The sequence below is a fragment of the Phocoena sinus genome, chromosome 20, assembly GCF_008692025.1.
Source record: "Phocoena sinus isolate mPhoSin1 chromosome 20, mPhoSin1.pri, whole genome shotgun sequence".
NCBI lineage: Eukaryota > Metazoa > Chordata > Mammalia > Artiodactyla > Phocoenidae > Phocoena > Phocoena sinus.
The window spans coordinates 44,584,077-44,605,180 of NC_045782.1; the positions used below are offsets into that span (position 1 = coordinate 44,584,077).

At 47.2% G+C, this 21,104-nt stretch overlaps 2 protein-coding genes across 4 annotated transcripts in view; one reads left to right on the forward strand and one right to left on the reverse strand.

Moving 5' to 3' along the window:
- Positions 1-18,749, reverse strand: part of TEX2 (testis expressed 2) — a 108,172-nt gene extending 89,423 nt beyond the window's left edge. For 2 of the 3 annotated variants that reach the window (XM_032616272.1, XM_032616271.1), the window contains exon 1: positions 18,633-18,745. The gene's annotated coding sequence lies outside the window, so the exon portion shown is untranslated. Of the gene's footprint in view, positions 1-18,632 lie in introns of all 3 variants that reach the window. The other variant, XM_032616269.1, reaches the window with a different exon arrangement.
- On the forward strand, positions 17,607-20,713 carry LOC116746203 (basic proline-rich protein-like). The gene is made up of 3 exons (XM_032617497.1): positions 17,607-17,666; positions 18,218-18,907; positions 20,705-20,713. The coding sequence occupies exons 1-3, from the start codon at positions 17,607-17,609 to the stop codon at positions 20,711-20,713; spliced, it is 759 nt and encodes a 252-aa protein (XP_032473388.1).
- The last annotated feature ends 391 nt before the right edge of the window (positions 20,714-21,104 follow it).

The following is a 21,104-nucleotide window of genomic DNA, read 5'->3' on the forward strand; positions in this document are numbered from 1 at the left end:
GTAATACCTTTCCCAGGAATACAGGCCTTCCTAGCTGAGGACTGCAGGCATGGTCCCTCTCCTGTCACAGGACCACTCTGTACAATGTTGTTTCTGCTCGGAAAACGCATTTCTTTTAGGAAACTGAAATTCTAATCTGGATGCTGTGTCAAAGATAAGGATCCTTCAGGAAAAGGGGGAATACTGAGTGGTGGTGAGTTCTTAGACCTTGATGGCATAAATAAAGGCTCCTCTGCAAGTCACCATCCACCAGGGGTTCAGAAGTGGAAATCAAAGAGCTGTTGCCACCAGCAGGACTGCAGACCTGTGGCTTCAGGGCCTGCCTTTGTGTCAGAATCACCCCACTCCCAGCTTGTCTCATACGGGAGGGCTGTTGGGAAGTGCAGCAAAGGATATGAAAGCAGGACACAAATCCAATATATGCAGTTTTCTCAAGGTACTTTCTTAAAAACATATTCTCAAATGGGAGAATTCTGAAATCATGTTATGCCATAATAAATCAGGCAATGCCTCCTTTAAAACTAATCTAACAAGTGATTTACTTAACAAATTAACTTCAAGTTCTACAAACCCACTGGGTCAAAGGCTATATCAGTCTTTTCACTCTAAGGGAAAACACATATAAATTAACCAGGGGAAATAAATGCAGATTTGGCTGCTTTTCCACATAACAAAACTGCCCTTAGACAAAAAGAACCTTCTCCCCAAATCCCCTAATGGAAAATACTGGGCCCCAGCTCTGGAGGGGAGCAGGGAGCTGCACCTTCCAGAAGCACTACTCTCAGATCGCATGACTTTCTCAGAATGAGGCCTGGCTGCAGGTTCCAGCCCTGCTCAAACTTACTGTCCAACAACCCACAAGGTACATTTTCAAGCAAGAGCCTGAACCCTCCAATGAAAAATTGTGTAACAGCAGCAAACTCCTTTCTAAAATTCTCTCCAAAAACTTGCATCTTATTGTAAACCAAGGGTTCTTATGTCTACATGCAATATTGATCTGTGTGTACATGTGTGGTTTTCTAGAGAGACCTCATAGTGTTCAGAGGCTCAAAAGGGGTGTATGTCAAAGGAAGTTAGAACACCACTCTTTTAAAGGGTGGTGAAACTTTTTCCTTTGGATTATTTTGGGGAAACCAAAGTTTCTCAGAGCCGCCTCTGGTTTCTATCAAGCTGGGAACTGTCTGGTGTCAAACACTTTTTCCCAGGAGGAATCCGAGGAATCCGGAGGACCAGCTGCCACACTCCTCTTGTGGGTGCAGATCCCTCACATTCCCGGGGTTCCCAACGACAGCCTGCAGGACCTCACTGTTAATGCAGCCTCTGAGATCAAGACAGCAAGTCAGCGAGGTCTCCACTCAGGATGCTGATTCTTGAATTTGCTTTGGACTCTTGGATGTTGGCATTTTTCACTGCAAGGCTGTGACACTTCATAATAACTGTTTTTTCTCAGTAACACATTATTTTATCCAGCTTCCTAAGAAAGATCAAAATTAATGTTGAGTCTTCAATGCTTCAGGACATCACTCAAGATGCAGGGCACATCTCCATAGAAACTTTCCTCCTGGGCAAGTTTTTTCTTCAACTGAGCGTTTCTACATCAAAAACTAACCCTGGGGCTTCCCTGGTGGTGCAGTGGTTGAGGGTCTGCCTGCTGATGTGGGGGACGCGGGATCCTGCCCCGGTCCGGGAGGATCCCACGTGTCGCGGAGCGGCTGGGCCCATGGGCCATGGCTGCTGGGCCTGAGCGTCTGGAGCCTGTGCTCCGCAGCGGCAGAGGCTGCAGCGGTGAGGGGCCCGCGTACCGCAAAAAAAAAAAAAAAAAAAAAGTAACCCTGAAGTCACTGTCCCACTGATCTCTGGCTCCCTCAACATACTGTGTCCTAGACATTTAAAAATTTTCAACATCCTGTAAGAATTAATACTTGTACATTCCCCCTTCTATTTATAAAAATTATTTTTTATTTTTGTTTTAACAAACTTGCTCTCTATGAGCTTTTTCTAACATGGAAACTTAAATATCATATAAATTTAAATATCCTACAGATTACATGAACTCTCCACTCCTACCAGCCCTGGCTGCTGGACCCGCTGTGATCACACATTCTTTGTTCCTATAAGCCAGGGAAGAAAGTGACCTTGTTACTCTCAAATATCACTCTCATTTCAAGTCCACCCGGTTACCACTGTTCTTTCACATATATGGCAATTTTTGGTCTTTCTTCCAAAATGTGGCCAAAGGTACAATAAAAGGCTGAAAATGCCTATTTTCTGCTTGCTCTCCCGGACTACTACATCTCCCTCTACCATTTTTCTAAACCAAAAGGTACCATTGTATTTGGAAAATAATAAATTTTAGAAAAAGGTACCTTTACGCTCTTATTTCCAGAATGACTACATGCACAGAAGGAGAAATTACAATCTGCTGAGAAAACTTCAAAATAATTTCTAATTCTGTTTGCCATAATTTGACAATTCTATCTTAAGAGTCTAGAAAAGATACCATTGTGAGATGTGTCAAAGACATTATCCTAATTGAAATCTATATAAATGGAATATTCAGTTCCTTTTCAAGCCACATAAAAGCACATACAGACCAGAGATCCTTCCTATTAAATCAAGGGGGGTGGGATGCCTGTAAAGTACATGTCACCAAAGTAGTAAATATTTTAGCCTCAAAATACCTCAGCCATTTATCATGGTATATGTAAGCGCTGGTCTAGAGAGCTTCACATGCTGACATACAAATGAAATATTGAACAGTGCTCCTTTTTAAAAAATCGAAGTCAGGAAAAGCAGACGTGTTCTATTCATCTAGCTGGTTTTCACTCCCAAGTTTTTGTTTTCCACACGTTTTATTGTTTTCTTTAAATACACTAGACCTTTCACTTCTCTGTGTTCATGGAAAAGAAAAGTGCAATGGATAATCCCAAACAATTGATTTGGGAATGCACTGCATTTTTTGGTAGCTCTCCATTAACATGGGTCTGTGTCAGAGGAGGAGGGATGTAAACCGACTAGAGTCACAGGCACAATGGGGAGAAGGAAAGCCAGCTGAAGGCTTAGAGACTGGCAAGAAATAATCCACCCTCGGGAAACTGAAAGCCAAGGCCATAACTTCCTCTGTATTTAAAATCCAGAGTGCTGACTCTTCATTAATTTTAGATGAATTTCACAGTAGGTTTTTTGTAATTCCCAACAGCTTGCATTACTAGCTCATGAGGTGGCTCTATCAATTAAGAGATCTGGTTTCCTGGGCAGAGCCTCCGGATCACATGCCCACCTTCACGCGAAGGTGTTGTGCTGCCAAAGGGCTCATGAATCCTCAGAAGTAGCAGAAGCCCCTCCTCCAAAACCCTGTTCAGGGCCAGATCCCTGAGCCCCCAGAACACTGTGGGAGAAATTCCGAGAGGGGAAGAAACAAACTACCAAAGGTAGAAGATGACCATCTTTGACTGTAATTTAAATTTGACAGGGTTCTGTTATAATAATGCACACCTGTCACCAGTGTTGTCTTATATATTGGCCTGCCCCTAGAAGAATGGTCTTTCTGAAAGCAACACCTTCTGTCTTTTCTGCCTCTGGCAAAATTGGAATAAGGAATATAAAACAGAATCTTACTTTCATGAGCAGAGCTCACAACATAGGATACACATGAGGTCCACAAGGAAAGAAGGGAGCCAGTGACGGTGATGCCAGATGTGGGTTCCTGACCAGTCAGAGGCTGCAAGAGCAGATCGCTGGACTTCCAGGCTAGAAACGGTGAGCTGAGACCCCAAGGCACTCCCCGGAGGGGCAGAGTCACAGGGTTGCAAGGACCAGATTCCCAGTCCTCTTTCTACTTCAGGGTCCCCTTTCTGGTGGCAGACAAGAATTACCAGACGTGGGCTTCCCTGGTGGCACAGTGGTTGGGAGTCCGCCTGCTGATGCAGGGGACGCAGGTTCGTGCCCCGGTCCAGGAGGATCCCACGTGCCGCGGAGTGGCTGGGCCCGTGAGCCATGGCCGCTGAGCCTGCGCGTCTGGAGCCTGTGCTCCGCAACGGGAGAGGCCACAACAGTGAGAGGCCCGCGTACCGCAAGAAAAAAATAAAATAAAATAATTACCAGACTTAACAGAAAGCCCATGAGAGGGTACAGATTAACTTAGAATGCATTAAGGAAAAAAAATGGAGGAGGAGGAGGAGGAGAAGATGGTATAAAAGAGATAAACCCAAGAAAAATGAAAAGAGAAGCCCTGTGAGAACTTGGGTGGGGGGGCAGGGGGCGACTGGGTCATTGATCAAAAGAAACTGACTAAGGAAACCAAGGAGAAAATATCATGGTGCAAGATACCTGGCTCAGAGGACAAGTTTATCCAGTGCTCTCCCACAAAGGATATCTTAGGAATTTGAGGAGGGGCAAGAGGCCAGTAGTGAGGAAAGAGAATCTCAGGGGTCCAGGGATAGAGAGCCTGGCATGATGACTGGTGAGGAGAAGCCAGGCTTGCACACATGGGCTCCCACCAGCTAGGACCCTGCAGCCCTTGTTCTAGGTTCTCCCCCTACTGTGAATCAGTCCCTCCATTCTAAAAAGCTGGCTTCAGAGCTTTTTAGACAAGACATAAAGAAACTTTAGAGCTGGAGTTCTTCTGTAACTTAGCCTGATGAACATCAAAGACCCCACCCCACTGCCACCACTGTCACTGCCACTGCAGCCAAATGCACATACACAAATACCCACAAGATTTCACATTCAATTTGCGGGAAGACAAAGACTTCTCCCTTCGCCTGCCCAAAGTTAAAAACCCTGACTCAAAGAACTCACTGCATTGTTTTGAGTAAGAGGGTGGTGTTTTGATCCACACCCCTTTGGATGGTGGGTGCGTGGGCTGTAGGCAGTCCGGACAGGGCAGGAGACAGAGAGCAGGGTCAGGTCCTGCTCTAGGAAGATGACAGTCATCTAGGGCCTCCCAAAGCTTCGCCAGGATTTTTACTCCTGGAACCAAGACGTTAATGAGAAAATAGCTGGTTACTTTCTAGACACTCCACAAATAACCAAAAAATCGAAAAAACAAACGAAAATTCCAAAACATAAAAGTGCTTACGTAAGTTAAAAAAGAAAGAAAAACTGGCATGTTGACTTATAAACTATTAACCCAGGAGAAAGGAATCTAACTAACCACTTTATAATTAAGAATTTATCATGTTTAATGTTATTCAAATACCTGCTTTAAGATTCTTCAAAGGCCTTCCTTAAAAGGAATGGCAAAGTGGGTAAGGACTTCCTTTAAGAGATTCACAGAAGACTGACTCTCACTTCAAGAGTCTGGACCTGCTCACTGACAGTCCCCAGGCACAGCCACTGTCTTCTAAGCAGTGTCATCTGCTGAATGATCAAGGGATCACTGGAGAGCCAGCCCATATTAACTCACTATGGGGATAACCTATTTGACGAGACCTTTCTCAAGCCTCAAAGAATCTGGTTTGAAATCATCACGGTGGTTGGATGAGGGGTTCCAAAGCCAGTTTCCAGGCTTCCTGCTCGTCTGGCAGGGCCACTCAGTCCCTTAGCAACAGCATCACACCACTGAGAGATACTGATGTAAGCCCTACAACCACAGGCAGGAAAAGGAACCGACAAGGCTGAACCACGTACCTGCCCCTGCCTCATCACTGCAAAAACAAGAAACCAAAGCCTCTCATTCCCATTTTAAATACCAATTTGGTCACCTGTATAAAAGAACTCCTAAAACGGAAAAAATGTGGCCAAAAAACACTCCTTTCTTCCTTAGCTTGAGCACCCATCTCACTCAACACTAACCAATCAACAGTGCCCACCTGCTCTGTGCTTACTTAGCATGGAGGTGGGTAAGAGGCCAGGGGACCCCACTGCAGTGCTTGGGAGGAGCCCAGGAGGAGCAGGGTAGCATTTCTGGGGAGGGAAATGGAAGTTACCAGGCCAACTCTGACAGATAACACAAAATGTCAAAAATTCTTATCAGGCCCAGTAGAGCAAGGTTTCAGAAAACAGTTAAGTCTGCAATTTCTGCAAGATTTCTTCTAAGCTGCGGGTCAAAATGTATATACTTTAAACATGTATTACATTTTAATTTTTGAGATTAACACTCTGGCATTATAAATTCAAATAGTTGGAAGAACCTCTTGACCATCTGCCCCAGAAAACCCTGGGCCCTGTACTTGTTACCTGTGCTGTCAAAACAACTCATCACCTAATCCAGAAACTCAAATTGTGTTTTTTCCTTCCATGAGATTTTCGTACCACAGATCAGACCTCATGAAATAACATTCACCGCAGGCTATTAAGCTTCTGCCTACGCCCCTGTTGGTCACAGTCAAGCCTGAAGACAAAAGCTCGGCTGACCCAATGAGTTTGGTCTCTGGCTTGGAGCATGATCAACAGTCATTTCTATTGGGAGTTTTAGCCTTAAAAAAAAAAATTAATGTTCCTGCTTTACTATCAGGATCGAATATCACTCATCATCTCCCCACAGACATTAGCCTACCTTGGGAAATTAAAACAAAAGCAACTCCTTTCCCCTGGGTTTTCTACTACTCTTGACTTATTTTCCGCTTCGATCTTGCCTGTGAGCTTAGCCAGAGCCGGCAGCTCCGCCTTCCCCTAGGACAGCTCCCTTCAGACTTCCTAGCACAGGCACTGGAGTTTCTGCTCCTAACTCTGTGGGGTGGGGCTGGACAGTAGGATGGGAAACCAAGCAGAGGCCACATCAAAGTAGTCACTGCCATGGGCTAATGCTCCAGAGGTCATTTGTAACAAGCATCTGGATATTAAGTACACAACAATGTCTCCAGTTCCAGCTCAGGTGAGAAGGAGGTCCGTCATTTTTATCAAAGGAAGCAACAAAATAAAGTAGGAGATGCTCACCCCAGTGACCGCAGGGTGAAGAGCAGGCGCTGTGGAGCCCGCCTCCCCTGAACCAAGCTCTCTGCCTGTTGCTGGCTGCAGCCACAGGCCCCCTTGTACTCTGCATGGCTTTACCCCATCCTCAACGTCAACCGGCTCTTCCTTATTTGTCATCATTAGGTCCAAGCAGGACCCCCACCCCCACCCCGCACACACCCACTTCCCTCTACCTGCTCTCAGAGGTAAAATTATCAGCAAGGTAGAATCTACCACATGGTCCACTTTGCATGGAATTCACCTTAACAAACATCTGCTTGGTCTACTACACCTGCCAGGGGCGAGGGTCTCCTGTTTTAAAATCTGTCTATGAAGAAAAATCATTGCCCCTCAATCTGGCAGGCAGAGTCCTAAGGTGAAATAACCTGCCCTCTGCTCCTTCCATCATAATTGAAACACTTCCCGTCAGCCTTCCATGATCAGGGCACACACAGTGAATCTCTCATAGGGTTTTCTTTTGGAGCCAGGTATACCCACACTACTTTGCTCTATTCTAACCCTCCCTCCGCCAGGTCATATTTACTTGGCTGTGCTGTTAAGGTTTCCAGGGCACGGAGCCATCACCTGCACACCCTCCGACAGGGGCATTCTCAACCAGCTCTGCTGCTAGCTCCCACTTGGAGTTCCTAGGCTCCACTTCGGTGTCGACACTGCTGCTAAGTCACCCAGGTCTCTGAGGTCTCTGGTTCTGCAATTTTCCTGTCTCCTTAATATTCAGCTTAAAGCCTTCTTTTTTTTTGCGTTACGCGGGCCTCTCACTGTTGTGGCCTCTCCCGTTGCGGAGCGCAGGCTCCGGACATGCAGGCTCAGCGGCCATGGCTCACAGGCTCAACCGCTCCATGGCATGTGGGATCTTCCCAGACCGGGGCATGAACCCGTGTCCCATGCATCGGCAGGCGGACTCTCAACCACTGCGCCACCAGGGAAGCCCAATCAGCTTAAAGCCTTCTTAACCAGGTTTGCAAGTCTCCCAGAAAACATCACTCTGGCCTCCATGAAATACCTCCCCTCTGGTTATCAGAGGCTCTGGTCTAGGGAACCAGACCCTTCCTTCCAAAAATAAAAACAAAAACAAAAACAAAAAAACGTGTTGCCTAGGAAACCAGCTAGAGACATCCCATATCAGTTTTCTCTTTCAGAATCACAAGTTGTAGAAGAAATTTAACCACTGTCTCAGCCAAGTCCTTCCATTTCCTATTCAGAAATTCAAAGTTTCTGGTGAAGACCCAGGTTTCTCCTACGAGTCCCTCCCACATGACAGGAGGATCTGATGAGCACCAGCAGAGTCCTCCCCTCAGCTAGAAGTCGGCTCAGGAAGAGGGCAAGTCTCACCTGCTGCAGGGCCAGGTCTACACACAGCTGCCTCCATTCTTCCCAATAGCTGTAAGTCTCTTCCCCGCCAAGGCACAACTAGAATTCCCTCCCACTGCAAATATGAACAGGGCAGAATCCTGACTCTCTAGAAAGAGAGGAAGACTACTACATCCCTGAGACTTCCCTGGTGGCGCAGTGGTTAAGAATCCGCCTGCCAATGCAGGGGACACAGGTTCGATCCCTGGTCCGGGAAGATCCCACATGCTGAGGAGCAACTAAGCCCATGCACCACAACTACTGAGCCTGCACTCTAGAGCCTGCGAGCCACAACTACTGGGCCCGTGTGCCGCAACTACTGAGCCCATGCGCTCTAGGGCCCGTGCTCCACAACAAGAGAAGCCACCACAATAAGAAGCCTGCGCACCGCAAAGAGTAGCCCCTGCTCGCCACAACTAGAGAAAGCCCACGCAGAGTAGCAAAGACCCAATGCAGCCAAACATAAGCAAAATTTTTAAAAAAAGACTACTACATCCCTGACTGTGGGCTGCATATGGAAGACTCTAACCCTGAGGTCTCAAATTGGAGACCCGTGCTACTAAGGACACACACTCAGTGAGGGTGATGCCTCCTGAGGGCTGGGATAGGAAGCCAGACAGGAGGGCCACCCTTGCAACTTCACAGGCAAATGCCTTTCAAGTCTGTGACAAGGGCACAGACATACTTCTCTTGTAAGACAGTGCTAAGCCCACTGGACAGCTCCAACAATAGATTCCCAAAGACTCTCCCCTGACCCCCACCCCGGCCAGTTCCCTTCCCAGGTTATTCTACTCTAAAAACTATTCAATCCTTCCAATAAATCCAAGTTTTTTTTGCGGTACACGGGCCTCTCACTGTTGTGGCCTCACCGGTTGCGGAGCACAGGCTCCGGACGCGCAGGCTCAGCGGCCATGGATCACGGGCCCAGCCGCTCCGCGGCCTGTGGGATCTTCCCAGACTGGGGCACGAACCCGTGTCCCCTGCATCGGCAGGTGGACTCTCAACCACTGCGCCACCAGGGAAGCCCTAAATCCAAGTTTTAAAGAGCATTCTTCAAGTTCCTCCTTGTTCCCAATGTGCTTGCATTCACTCACTCATTCATTCATTCACCCAGTAACCATTTAAGAAGCTTGTGCAATGGGTCAGATACTGAGCTAGGCACAGGGTATATAAGAATGAGCAAAATCGACAAGGTCCCTGCCCTCCTGGAGGAAGGGGAAAAGCAGATGTCTCCTAAAGAATATGTCACAACAACAGTGAGAAGTGCTGTAAAGGACAAAAGAGAAAAGGGGAGCGAGGTGAGGGGTCAGAGCTGTTTCCTGAAGAGGGAGCAGCAAGGTGGCTCAGTTCCTGAAAGGCAGAGCTCCCTTCCAGCTGGGAGTGGAAGGGTGCCTAGACTATAATAAACCAGGGGGAGAGAGGCACAGGCCCAGGCTGAAGCAGGAGGCAGGAGTGGCTGGATCACGCAGCACTTTTCAGACCAGGTTCAGAATGTGGCTCTTATCCTGGGAGCAACTGGAAGCCTTCCTAGGGTTTTGAGCAAGGACATGGCATGATTATATTGGGAATTTTTTTTTTTTAAGAAGATGTTGGGGGTAGGAGTTTATTAATTAATTAATTTATTTTTGCTGTGTTGCGTCTTCGTTTCTGTGCGAGGGCTATCTCTAGTTGTGGCAAGTGGGGGCCACTCTTCATCGTGGTGCGCGGGCCTCTCACTATCGTGGCCTCTCGTTGCGGAGCACAGGCTCCAGACGCGCAGGCTCAGTAGTTGTGGCTCACGGGCCTAGTTGCTCCGCGGCATGTGGGATCCTCCCAGACCAGGGCTCGAACCCGTGTCCCCTGCATTAGCAGGCAGATTCTCAACCACTGCGCCACCAGGGAAGCCCGGGAATTCTTAAGACACCACTCTGGCTGCAGAGGGGTGAAGAGATTAGAAAGGAGAGGAAGCAGCTGTGGGGAGAGGAGGGAGGCAGCTGCTGCAGTCTTCGAAGCCAAAAGATGGTAGTTTAGACTAGAGTGGTGGCAGTGAAGTTGGCGAGAAAGAGAACCATTCAAGAGACGTTTAAAAGATGAAAATAACAGCACTTGGTAACGGATGAGATAAAAGCCAGCTTACATTTGCAGTGAAGACAAATGTCAACTACCTCCAGGAGAAAGTACTGGCTGTATATACTCTGCAGCTCACTGGTATTACACATACTTCCTTTGGCAACTATTTTTCAAATTTCTAGACAAATTTAAAGCTCTTCTTATTTGCTCTTAAACCTATTCTTAAAAACCGTCATCCATTTTTGAAACACATTTATTGAGCATCTACTATGTGCTGGGGATAGAAAGGTGATCAAGATAGCCAGGCCCTTGGCATGTCTCCTCTGAGCCTCTAATCCCCCCTGGCAATGAATGCAACTCCCAAGGCTGAGGTCACTCTACCTCCAGAAACCTTCACATGAGTCACTCAACAGACTCCCATCTACCTCTGAGAGACCCTCCACAATGCAACAGCAGCACAAGCAGGGAGATTCACTCCTTATTTCATAAGATCTGAGCCCCAGGAGACATCCCGCATCAAATCTAACTTCTCCAGGTGTCTGAGCTGCCAAAACCTTGCTCTTACAGGAAGACAATGAACCCCAAGAAGCAGTTCTTCCTTCTACATAATCAAACTCCTTTTCTCTACAACGTACTGAGTTTGGGACCTACATGTGAACTGTGCTGTTCCATTTGATGCCCAAATTAGTTTGTGCTGGATTTTATCCTACCATAGAGATTGAACAGTGTAGCTCCAGGGTTTACAAAACCATCAATTTGGCCACATAGAGCTATTTAACTGAAAATTAACTAAAATTAAAACTTCAGTTTCTCAGTTGCACTAGCCACCTTTCAAGTATTTGATAGTCACATGCGGCTAGTGGCCACCATATTGACGGCACAGATGTAGAGGTGCTGCTACAGGGTTCTTTGCTGTTTGATTTGAATTTCCCCTTAAAAAAAAAATACACAAAAGTTTAACATATGGAGACTTTCAACATATTAACTGTGTTCCCCTCGATTTTATAAGTGAATGCTATAATCTGAATTTAAGTTAACATGAACCACAAAAATAGTGCTTTTTAGTTAGTTTCATAGTTAGGGCTTTGTGTATATTTTATTTGCCAGGAATGTTGAAGATAAAACCTTGTGATTCCTTGTGAGGAAGAAAGGGACCATGATTTTACAAGCCAATGTGGACAGAGACTGTTTTACTCTTTTTACATATACCCTACACATTGTCCAATATAGTTGATATTCTCAGTAAATACACAGATTAATTGGTAATCTAATTTTGTGCCTACTTTTCATAATCAAGTCTATAAGGGGCTTGCAAGAAATGTTCATTTCAGATTTGGAATTTCAACTACTAACACCAGTCCTGTAATGATGCAACATGCAGGAGTTTTTTCTCTCGAACCATATCTACCATGTGATTTTATATCCCAAAGATACATTTATATTGTGACAGAAAATCCGCCAACAATGCTTCATATGTGAAACTATCTCGGAACAAGATTAGCAAAATGTTACTGAAACTGAGTGACAGAAACACGAAGCTCGTTATGTTATTCTTTCCTTTAGTGTATTCAAAATCTTTTTTCCTGAATAATAGATCTTTTTTAAAAAAAGGACTAATGCAATTATATACAAATTCAATCGGTTCTAACAAATATTCTGTAGGGTAATTATAAACTTTGATATGGCTGGGTTCATAGTATTTTACCAAACCTCCCAAGCCAGGTCAAGAACTAACAAAGCCAGTGACTTGTTTTATGAAATTCTCCTCCTGTGTGACCGGAGGTGGGATGGTTATGAGAAAGCACCACACCATGTCCCTTCAGGTGGGTTTTTCTTTCAGCAACTCGGAGCCATCATGCTTGATCACCTGATAATAAGGCCACTGGCCTCTGCCTCCTCTTATCAGAAAAAAAAGACTAAAAATCCACTTCCCACAGCCCAACACTAAAGCAGACACCTGCAGACAGAGGAACAATGCTTCCGGTCCACCCTGACTTCAAGGTGAGCCCTGCACCCACCGCCCAGGTGCCGGCTGACGGTTAGCACGTTACAGGCTGTCCCACACTGAGCCACAGTAAGATGCCTCCAGCGGACTCCAGTGGACGTGCACAGGAGCCACTTCAGTCCTACCTACTGCCCTGTGGTTTGCACACAGAATGATGGGAAATGTGGACCCAGAACAGAAGCTCATCCCCTCCAGGCCAAGTTCCCCACCGCCTGTGAGTCAGCAAACCCTTGTAAGAAATTCCTAAGGTGCCTCAAGCAGTGTCTGGCTCTGAGCCCCAGCCCCTCCCCTCTGCTCTGTGATGCACCTGCCTCTCCCATCTTCATCCCCTCCTCTCAGGCCCTCCTCCCCTGAAGCCAGACTTGCCACACACTGCTCCCTCCCTTGAGGTGCTCTTCCCAACACTCCCAGTTGCTGGCCTCCCTCCCTTTATTCTTTCTCAGGGCCTGTTCTTTTTCCTCAGAGGAAGGAGACTTCGCGCTTACCACAATTTAATATATATAATGCACACGTCTGCTGACTTGTTTATTGTCTAGACTACGTAATGTGCTATGTGTCGGCAGGGAACACATCTGTTTTGCTCCCCATTGGATTTCCAATGCCAAGCACAATGCTTGGCTCCAGCAGACGCACAGATACTTGTTTAATGAGTGATAATCACAGTTCAGTCAGTCCTTTCAGCGGAAAGATTTTTAAATTTTATATTTCAAGCCCCACATGATATACAGAACCATCTTGAGGAACACTGCTTAAAAAACAACATTAGGTGTAAGAAAGGACTTAAAATTGAGTAAGAGAACTGGCCAGCTTATGTCAGCTTTAAGTAACAAACGTGAAATGAAACTCTCATGAAATGCCTATTGTGATTCTGAAAGGTTATTTGCGGGAGCAATCCAAGGGGTGGGTTTAAATCTCAAATCCTAAATAAGGTGGTGACTGAAGAGGGCTCCTCTTGCCCAGTTCCATTCTCAACTGTTAGGATAAGCCAGGAGGGGCTCAGTGTGTTAGTTCCAATCATCGTCTTGGGGGTAAAGCCCTTAGAACCAATCTTCCAAGCAAACCCAACAGACAAAGGTTACCTCGTTGTTTCAAAGCCCACCCTGTTCCCCACCCCACCAGCTTCCTCACAGAAAGGTCAGATTCTTCTCTCAACAGTCCCACCTGTGCTCACAGTGACCTGGCCTGTGGTTTTGTTCACCAAAGAAAAACCAAAGAGGACTTAAGTCTTCTGCAACTCCCATAGAGTTCATCCTTAGGTTTAACAAAGTTCTCCCAATACGCAGCAGATGTTCTGAATGAGAACTCAGAATTTAAACAGGGGTCAGTACACAATAAAAGACTAGGAATGCATGACCCCAAAGCAGAGGAAAATCTCACTTTTTAAACTGGTAAAACTTCCAGGGCACATGGCTTCAGAAGATTCCAAAATGAGGCAGGGTGCATCTGAAACAACCACAGAACTCATATTGGGGAGCAACATAAGCTTGAGTTCTAGTCCCAGCTATAAGCCCTTGTCCTTGCTGTGTGATCTTGAACAAGTTACTTAACTTCTCTGAACCTCAGTTACCTCATCTTAAAATAAGATTGACACTAGTCTCTACTACTCATAGGATGAGGTTTAAAAGTAGGAACGGTGCGCACAGTAATTCTCCATAAATGATGGTTACTCATATGGTTATCACCTACCCGTTCTTTTCTCTTTACAAAAGCGCTAGCACAAACATCGACCTGAGACTTCAGACTCATTTCCTTTCAACCATTTAATTTCTCAGATCCTTAGATTCATAAACTCACATAATCTATGACACTGTATTGGAGTGAGTGTGGGGGAGGAGACTAAGAAATCAAGTCCTCATTTTGGAAGAGACCCTCAAGATCCAGAATAGGGAAATGATGTGCCCAAGACACACATAATAACAGGATAAACCCCCAGGACTGGAAACAGGTCTCTTAATACCAACTGCAGTGCTCTCTCTAGCTCACTCAGAAACCCAGGGTTTCTGTGATTTCATGACCTCCTATCATCCCTCTGATGAATGGCACCTCACAGACACTTCACACAATGCAATTAAGCATTACAAGGAGTTTGGCAAGAGGCAACATGGAATCTTGCATAGAACCTTGAGGTGCTTTAAAATTCACGTATAAGAGTATTCACATCAGCCTACATTTCCAAACTTCTTATAACAATAGTTATTTTTTTATTTTTATTTTTTTTGTGGTACGCGGGCCTCTCACTGCTGCGGCCTCTCCCATTGCGGAGCACAGGCTCTGGACGCGCAGGCCCAGCGTCCATGGCTCACGGGCCCAGCCGCTCTCCGGTACGTGGGATCCTCCCGGACCGGGGCACGAACCTGCGTCCCCTGCATTGGCAGGTGGACTCTCAACCACTGCGCCAGCAGGGAAGCCCACGATAGTTATTTTTAACTTGGGATTTAAAGTTGACAAAGAACTCAATGAACAGGCAGGACAAAGGGAGCTGTCTGTCCACGGCTGGTTAGCTCCTGAAGTCAATGCTTCTCACGCGGACAAGAGTCAGCCAAAGGACAGAGCTTCACGCAAACTGAAAAACGTTCCTCCAGCCCACAGACCATGGATTACTGCCTGGGCTCCAAGTGGCAAATCTTACGAGATGCTCCCTAGCTTTTCCCCAGAGCCACCTACCAGTTAACCATACGTTCTGTCATCCGACAGGAGCAACTGTTACTGGGTGCTCACGCTGTGCCAGACACACGAGTGACTTCATGTAATCCTCACAACTACCGATAAAGAATGTACTACCGTGGTTCATATGACCTAGAACCCCACTGACTATGACACCATTATTTTACGTACGAAAAAGGGAGTTACTGCCAACTACAACTTAAGACCTCATAGATTATAAGATACTTTTCAGAAATGTTAAGATGAGACAAACTGTACTGTCTTAGCATTGTTGAAATGTGAATATTGTCCCACTTACAGATAAAGAAACTGAGGTACACAGAGAGAGAAAATAATTGCCCAAAGTCACGGAGCTGATAAGTGGAAGCATTGGGATACATACCTGGTAAGTCTGGTCAACTTTTCATGGCAGTAAACTCAGATTTCTTGAGAGCCACATGAATTACCCAAAAACACACCGGGCAGAGAGGCAGGACACGATGGTGCTAACTCTTGTTCCACCATGAGCACATTAACTGCGGCAATTCTCTGGACTTCTCTGAACCTGACCTTTCATGTGTCCAAGAAGGCACTGTGCTAGACTATAATAAACGGCCATCCTTCTTCTGGGAAAAGCAATGTGGTACCATGGAAAAAGCACATTTGGAATCAGAAAGTCATAGACTGAAATTCTTGTTCCAGAGAATTCCCTGGCGGTCCACTGGTTAGGATTCTGTGCTTTCACTGCCGAGGGCCTGGGTTTAATCCCTGGTGGGGGAACTAAGATCCCGCAAGCCGTGTGGTACGGCCAAAAAAATAAAATCTTGTTCCACTATCTAACCAGCTTATTGCCCTGGGAAATTTACTGAACTGCTCTGAGCCTGTTTCCTCTCCTGTAAATTGAGGCTACCAGCATCTAGCTCACTTAGAGGGCTGCTCAAGGACGGGAAAGGATATATATACAAACAGAGAAAGCAGCACATGGCAGAGCTGGAATTCAACAAATGCTCTTTTCTATACTAGCCACCTTCTGCTTTGGGACAGAATCAAGGAACAAACAATTCCCTGTGACCTCAGCAATTCCCAAGTGGGACACTCAGGAGAGAATAAGGATTAGACAGGAGAAAGCAGACCCTGAGGGACACTCAGGCAAAGAAAATGAACTGGAAGCACCTGGAGGACAGGGACAGCTGATGAACTTCCAAACGTCTCAATAAACTAACTGACAGGGGAAAGGGAAAAAAAGAGACAACTTAACACTATCAAAAGACACTGGTCAATAGATATGAGGATGAAGAGATACCAAACCTGACACAGAAAACCAGTCTTGGAAGATTCAGTTTGATACCAAAAGTGATCTACAGCAGGAAGAATTTCCCCATTGTTCTGTTTTGTTCTTACTTAATATTCTGTGCATTTCTCCCCTTTCTTTCTTCAAGAGCTTCAGAAAATCCTCAGAAGAGCTTTGACTCGGAGGGAAGGTGAATCATATGGATGTAGAAACAAATTCTTGACCTGTTTCTTTCTCCATCATACCCATAATGCCTCAAAGTTTCTGGCACACAGCCAACTCTCAACAAAAATTAGTTGAGTGAATATTTTTTGACTACATGTCATTTCACTTGTTCACAAAACATCCTATATATTTATTCTACCTAAAAGCCTAATAATCTTTCCTACTTCTTTTCCAGAAGCATTCTAAAACCATAATCTCTAATACACAAACGATACACTTGGCGAAAGCTATTTCTCCAGTCCTCTCACACGATGACATTCTACCCGCTCTTCAAACCTCCAACAAGGTCCAGCCCCCTCAGCCCCACCAAACCCCTGCACTTTCTCTTCCCCCTCCTCTGTCCAGCCCTCGGGTGCCTTGGCAGTTGTCTCAATTACCACCATCATCTGAACTGAATCAGTTTGTTAATCTCCTTCCTCTCAGGCACAGCACCTTTCCTGGAGATAAATCTGCAGGCAAGTCAAGTTCACCCACAGTCCTCCATACACCCCCTACCCATCCCCATCCCAGCCTTCCCTGACACTCCCAGAGAGGCCCAGTGGGGAAAAAAAAAAAAGGCAAAAATCCCACCCTACCCCCATCACCTCAGGAGGCTGCTTGTTTTCCATAAGTTTAGACCAATCACCAACTTTTAGAAGAATTTCAAAGAATACTGAAATGATTTAACGGTTGGGTAAGAGCTGATAGAAATGGCACTTTTGCTCTTTCAATACCTCCTAGGAGATAAGCTTCACTGTGTCACTGAGCTCTAAACTCACAAACCTAGACTCCTGGGAATTCCCTGGCAGTCTAGTGGTTAGGACTCTGTGCATTCACTGCCCAGGGCCCTGGTTCCATCCCTGGTCTAGTAACTAAGATCTCACAAGCTGTGCATCGAAAAAGAAAAACCCACAAAAACCTAGATTCTGCAAACACTCCCTATCCCAGAGTTCAAGGATCATTTGCCCCTCCGTTTTTCCTTGTTGGTTTCCATATAAAAGTCACTCATTGTTTCCCTTCCAGCTTACATCAGGCTCCTGAAAGGACTCCTTTAAATCCTTTGATGAAAACCATCAAAACATGCGAAAGGCTGGTTCTTTTCAATTCCTGTGCAGAGGAGCCCTGGTGTCAAGAGCTAGAACTTCGAACATGAATATGGCACCACCCCTGTCTTCATGGAGCCCACGCTTTTCCTCCAACTCTGAAAAAGTATGCCCTCCCTGGGAAGCGTCGATTAAGACGTAGTGACAAAGTACTTCACAGCTTTGGAGGAAGAGCGAGCGAGGGTGGAAACAGACTTTGCCCTTACATTGGCTGCCGTGTAACCATAACAACAGATGGTTTAAGTAACCATCAACCCACCTAGGGGCTAAGTTTTCCAAAAACCATTTTCAAAAGGGGAAAACTCCCCTGCACCGACTCCCGCGTCAGCCGTGCATTCTGGGCAGCGTGCGAGGCGGAGCTGAAGCCGACGGTTCAGTCCATCCCCGGTCCCACCGCTTCATTCGTGTGCTCCCCGGCAGCACAACCTCCGCCGTCACACCCGAGCTCTGGGGCACGGCACCTGGCATTAGGCCTCAGCCCAATGTCACTTGTTAACCTTCCAAACCCCCGGCTTTCGGGACGCCGCCGCCTCAGGTCTAAGGCACGCAAACCACCCACTGCCACCCACGATTTCCAGAAGCTAGAGAAAAACAACCCGAGGCGCAGAGAGCCTCTAAAATATCCGCGTAAAAGTAACTGCGGTTCTCGACTTCCAGGCATTTCGCAACGTGAGCGCTGGGGGCGGCAGGAACCCGGGGCCCCATTCACAAAATTACAAGCTGTTTTCCCTTAGTTTGCTTGTGGACGGTCCTCCCCGGACGGGGCCAAACCCGGAGCCCGTGGACCGCAGGCTGCGGGGACCGGCCGGAGGGCACCTCCGGCGGGGTCAAGCCCACACCGCCCCACACTGCCCCAAAGGAAAGAAGGGTGCGCCCGGGGGCGTCGCGGGTAGGCGCCCCTGTCAACTCAACCTAGACCGTGACAGCGGGGCGGGGCCCTGTGGGGGCCGGACCCCCGCGCCCCGCCGCACCAACGGCCGCCGGCCCCCGACCGTACCCCGGAACCTGAGGAGCCTGAGCCTTCTCGGCGGGCGTTCCCCCCACCGCCCCACCCGGCCCCGGGAGCGCTCACCCCGGATCCACTGGCTGCCTCATTGTACTGCGCCGGCGCCCGTGCTCCACGGCCGCCGCAGCTCCCGCTACGGCTCGGGATCGGGCCACAGTCCTGCCGCCAGCCCGCCCCCGGGCCACCGGCCGCCCCGCCCCGCCGGCGGACCCGCCCCGCACCCGCGGCCGCCGCCGCCAACCAGAGGGCGGCGGGGGCGGAACAGGCCGCGCGCCAGGCCCGGCCAATCCAGCTCTCTACAAGTGCGCCGAGGAGCGGCGGCGGAAATGGCCGGGCGATTGGTCAGGTCTGTTAAAGGGGCCGCCGCCCATGGGGCTGGGGAGAGGGGCGGCGGCGGGGTTACCAGGGAGAGAGCCTGGTGTGGGAGAGGTAGGAGCTTCTCTTCTCTCCCAGCCTGGCAGCAGCGCTCTCCCCAGCGCTTTGCATATTAATTTCCTCTTCCTGCAGCCTTGCAACAAGTGGAGACAGAACCTACCTCTGTCAGAAGGAGAAACTGAGTCTCCGAGAACCAAGGGTCTCCCGCTTGACAAATTAACTCAGGTTTGGGTTTAGAGGGCAGTCAGGCAAATCTGTTCCCGTCCAATCCCAGAAATTGGCTTACAAAGACACATTCTCAACCTCACCCTGGAGGATCTTTTTAAACATATTTAATAGACATTCCGTGTGTCTGGAATGGGACTGGGGAAAGTATGCATTTTTCAACGCCCCTCCCTTGAGGCGATTCTGCTGTGGGTGGTACAAGAGCCACACTCAGGCACGTATTTCAAGTCGATCATTGTAATGAAATCCAAATTCAACTGCCAAAAATAAAGAGAAACTTTTTTTTTTTAATCCTCAAAATCAGTAATACGGTTGGGAGACTTGCTAGTTGGGCTGGACGTCACCTACTGAGAAACTCAGAACAGTTGCCTGAGTGGGTCATGCTGAGATCTGAGTTTGAAGGGCCCTGGGCTGGGATGAAGCAACAAGCCAGTCTTGTTTTCTGACTGGTGAGACAATGCTTAAATACTTCAACGGCAAACACACCCTTCCTCGTTGCTATCACCAGGCCCAGTCATAACCCCAGGAGGGTGCCTTGCCCTTCTGGAGCTTGGTTCCAAAGACATCAAGCCCTGCCCACCCTCCCAGATACATTCCTGTCCCCATCCCTGTGTCCCAGACACACATCTGACCCAGAAGTCACTGCCTCGACTTGAAAGTCAGACCCTTCCACCTAGACCCGTCCTATGAGGAGAAAACTGACTCCAAAGAACAACCGTTTTTGTCGTTGTTGTTGTTTTGCTGTGATATCTGATAGGTGCTGTGTTTGCCAGGAACAGCTCGACACACACATTCATCAGCCTCATCAGGATTAAGTCTCTGGGTTGCAGATATCACTGCCTGGGATCACCATTTGCTTCACTTGGCCTTCCCAAAGGAAGAAGAATTCTTGTCTTAAATGGAGAGGGTTCCGGTCGTGGATATCTGGAAATGTGCAACAAAGGCAGTTAGCACTAGAGAAACAGCCCAAAGCTTGTCTCGGCCACCTCTTAAAACCTCCACCTGGGCTGGGGGTGGGATGGGGAGTGAAGTGGGGTGCCTGGAGCTGCACCACCGCAAGGGTCCCCGGAAGCTGGCAGTGTGCATCTCAGAGTGCCCCCCAACCCTCCTTGCCTGGGCCAAGCCCTATATAAATATTAGATTAATTCATACAGTGTCAACCTTACCTGGAGGCCAATAAGATCTAGCACGCACCCTTAGAAGACTTTCTTTCTGAAAAGTGAGGAATTTGGATGCTTTGAAAAATAAACATATAATAACATAATAATATTAACACGTCCTACCTTTAAGAGGTTTCTCTGGGCAAGACACTTCGTCAAGATCTTTGCACATATTAATTCATTGAAACCTTACAAGAACCCTGTGTGGTAGGTATGGTTGTTATTTTCTCCATTTTACGGATGCAGAAGCTGAAGCTCATGGAGGATTGGTAATGTGTCCAAGATCACAAGACTAGCTCAAGAGAGAGCCGCATTCATGACCTCCTACCTGCCTGCTCCAGTGCCTGCCTAAATGCCCGTCCTTGCTGCCGGAAACAGGATGGCTAACTTCAAAAGGCAAAGGAAGCAAATATCACTGATCTTCACCAAAAGACAGCTCAATATAGCAGCACTGCCTTGGAGTTTAAGTTCCATTGCTCTAACTTACCACCTGCTTGATCTTGAACAAGACATATCATTAAATCTTTTGAGCTTCTGAGTGCTTGTCTATAAAATGGGATAATAACAAATTCTGCCTCCTGGGGCTGGCATGAAAACCAAATCAAATAAATATACATAAATACATATGTACTTTGAACTTACAAATGAAAAGAGTGATTTTAGAGCTTAGAGTCTGTGACTCAGTATAGTGACCAATGACAAAGGCCAGGGATTGTGATGCTAAATTTAGATATCAAACAAGATTCCTTACTTTCTCCCCCAAATAGCTGATCTATAG

What these genes read in the sequence shown, in the direction of transcription:
- LOC116746203 (XM_032617497.1), top strand. Translation starts at nt 17,607, where the DNA reads ATGAATATGGCACCACCCCTGTCTTCATGGAGCCCACGCTTTTCCTCC. An exon ending in TTTCCTCCAACTCTGAAAAA is followed by an intron (nt 17,667 to 18,217) that starts GTATGCCCTCCC and finishes CTCGACTTCCAG; the next exon opens with GCATTTCGCAACGTGAGCGC.